Below are 2,807 nucleotides of genomic sequence, written 5' to 3'. Positions count from 1 at the left end.
TATCTATCTGTCTGCCTCTCCCTCTCACGCTCCCTCACTCTGTCCCCTTCCTGCAGACAGACACAGCAACGACTTGCATGCGAACCCTTCTATCACTCCCGTTGCAGCTGTATATACACCGCGCAGCAGCTGTACGTACACCTCAACGTCTCTGCCGAAATGTGTGCGTGCGATTCAGGCGCTGCTGCAACAACAGCATCAGCAGCGGCTACCCCCTCCCGGGCCTGTCCAGGGTGTTGATGCTTCATCCTCTCGTACTGCCCCCCACAACGCTGCTGCGTTCGGGGCTGTAGGGGGCCCCCCAGCTCAAACACCAGCAGCGACAACAGCTGCCGCTGGGGGCCCGCAGCAGCACCAGCAAGGACCCACCGTCACGCATGGGTACGGGGGGCCCCCCAGCATAGGACAGAATGGAGGGCCCCAAAGTCGCGAGCAGGGGCCCCCATCATCCTCGTGGAGGGGCCCCCCGGCTGCTGGCCAGACAGCCTTCAACAGCGGGCAGGGGCCCCCACCAGAGCAGATAGGGAGTTGTGGAGGAGCTGCAGAGGGGCCCCCGTCTCGCGCTTGGCCCGGAACAACACACACGTGGCAGGGGGCCCCCCCGTCTGGAGCTGCTCAGGGGCCCCTCAGTTGTTCGAGTAGTGTTGCTCACGATGAATCCTCTCTTCTCCTTGACTTAGAAGATATTGCAGACGCTTTCGGACAAGAACCTCCTGCGCAGCAGACTGCCCCTCCTCAGTGGAAGCCCGAGGAGCCCCCACCTCCACCCCAAGAAAGCCCCGTTGAATGGCAGCAACAGGGGCCCTCTTGGGTACAGCAACAGGGGCCCCCTCAGGGGCCTCCGAAGTTGTCTCATCAGCAGCATCAACCCGGCTCTCAAACGACTATTCAGTATGAGTGCCAGGGGGCCCCCCAGCAGGTGTGCCGGCAGCTGCTCGATCAGCTACCTTCTCCGGGTCCGCTTCAGTGGCCCCCAACTTCGCAAGAGAAGCCGCAGCAGGTTATTTATGATGATAGTCGTGCAGCGCTGGAGGGGGAGTCGGTTTCGGGAAGCGAGAGCATCACGGGTGTCTGTACACCTCAGAGTGAATCCTCATCCTTATGCCGAGAACCACATGCTCCCGTGCAGGCCTCTGGTGTTACTGGGGCCTCTTTTGCTAATCAAGGCAAGGGAAGTAGTGGGGCCCCCGAGGTAAGAGAGGCTCCTTTCTGGGTATTTGGGGCAGTGATTAATGCAAGGGAACGAGGAGAGGCGGGTGCTGAATGGGATTTGCTAATAACCGATGGGATGCGTGTGTTCGCCGCTGTGAGTGGGGCGGAGCTGGGCAATGCAATAATTAATGAAGTCCGGCACACGTCTTTGTTTCCTTCACTGTCGCCTGTGGAGAAGATGCGAAGCGTTCAGGGTCAATTCCTTGTGCAGATTCATCGAAACGTGAACGCTGAGCGCGGCAGAGTGCGCATCATCGCGTTTCGTGCAAACGCACCCCGCGGCGAAGTGGCTGAAAAGCTGAAGTACCTTCGTTCTCTCATCGAAGAGAACAGGAAATTAGAGTCTTAGGACAGAAACCTGATCATATTGAAACGGAAACCTGACTTCTATTGGGATATTGAAACGGAAACCATACGGCAATCTCTAGCTTGAAACCTGATATTCATTGTGACGAACGCTCCACCCACAACTGTTTGAAGTTCAGCTTTCGGTCAGGTTTCCGCTTCCGGTATTCGGGTTTCTTTGCAGATGAAGTCGATGCGGAAACATGTTGCAGAACTATCTCAAGACAAAATGTCAATTTGATTCCTCTCCACGGGTTTAGTTCGCAGGGATCAACCTTCTATTTGAAGAACGTTTCGTTTTTTTCGTCGCAAATCAGTTACCTCTGGAGTGTATAGGCAGCTCACTGCCGGTGCCTGTTCGGCATTCGGGGGAGCTGTCGTCATTTCGTCTTCTTTAGAACTCTTGAAAGCAAGTTTTCTTCTGTTTTCAGTGCGTGTGCATCTAGATTGGTCTAGTATTCCTACGAACTGCATATTGTTACTGTTAGCACAAACGATATAGAGGCGCATGTTCATAAAGAAACCCGCATCTCTCTTGCAGCAATGCAAAGCATTCAGAAACTGCACAGCAGCACGGGCCACAACTTACGTTCTCAGTATTTGTACCCAAGTTTTTGCCGAGCGGCTACAAGACTCGTGGAAGCAGCTCTAGCGTCTGCCAGCTCTCGAATAGACATATCGATCCACTTTCGGAATTTCGAGTTGAGTGTCAGTGACAATGGGTATGCAGTGCATGCACAATAGTAAAGGAAGGCTTCTACTTTATTCTCTTTCACATTCACGCGTGCAGGAAGGGCTTGGATGAGGCAGAAATGGCGGCCCTGCGATCAGCGTGGCTGGCACAAGGCTGTAGTACTTCAACGACGACAGAGTGCAGGTGCACACCGCTTTGCTTGTTTCTGCATTTATCTGAGGCAATTTCACTTCTCCTGGCCCACAGTGCAACAAATGTAGCCCTTTTAGCCCATATTGGCGACCTGCACATCATCTCGAAGAAAGCAGGAAAGACCCAGACCTTCGGCCTCGAGCTGCCGCACCCATGCACTCTTCTTGCATGCAACCCACGGAACTCCTGCGGGACTTGCGTCCGTTTGACAAGCTTTTTCAAAGGATGCCCTGTGCGGCGAGCATCACTGAACATCCGGAGAGAAACAGAGTCTATTCAACAACTCACGATTGGCATTGCCGTGTAAGATAAGAAACACATTCTGCAGCAACTGTTTCCTATATTTATAATCATGTGGTTCCTC

General features: G+C 54.0%; 1 protein-coding gene across 1 annotated transcript in view; it reads left to right on the top strand.

Annotated features, from left to right (window-relative positions):
• Positions 1 to 1,561, top strand: part of EAH_00033310 (hypothetical protein, conserved) — a gene marked incomplete at both ends in the record, with an annotated part of 2,342 nt that extends 781 nt beyond the window's left edge. The window contains one exon of the mRNA XM_013395892.1: positions 179 to 1,561. Within this exon, the coding sequence (XP_013251346.1) occupies positions 179 to 1,561 (1,383 nt within the window). The remainder of the gene's footprint in view (positions 1 to 178) is intronic.
• Between the last annotated feature and the right edge of the window lie 1,246 nt (positions 1,562 to 2,807).

The sequence above is a fragment of the Eimeria acervulina genome, genomic scaffold (genome assembly GCF_000499425.1).
Source record: "Eimeria acervulina Houghton genomic scaffold, Eah_scaff331, whole genome shotgun sequence".
NCBI lineage: Eukaryota > Apicomplexa > Conoidasida > Eucoccidiorida > Eimeriidae > Eimeria > Eimeria acervulina.
This window is presented reverse-complemented; position numbering and strand designations above follow the sequence as displayed.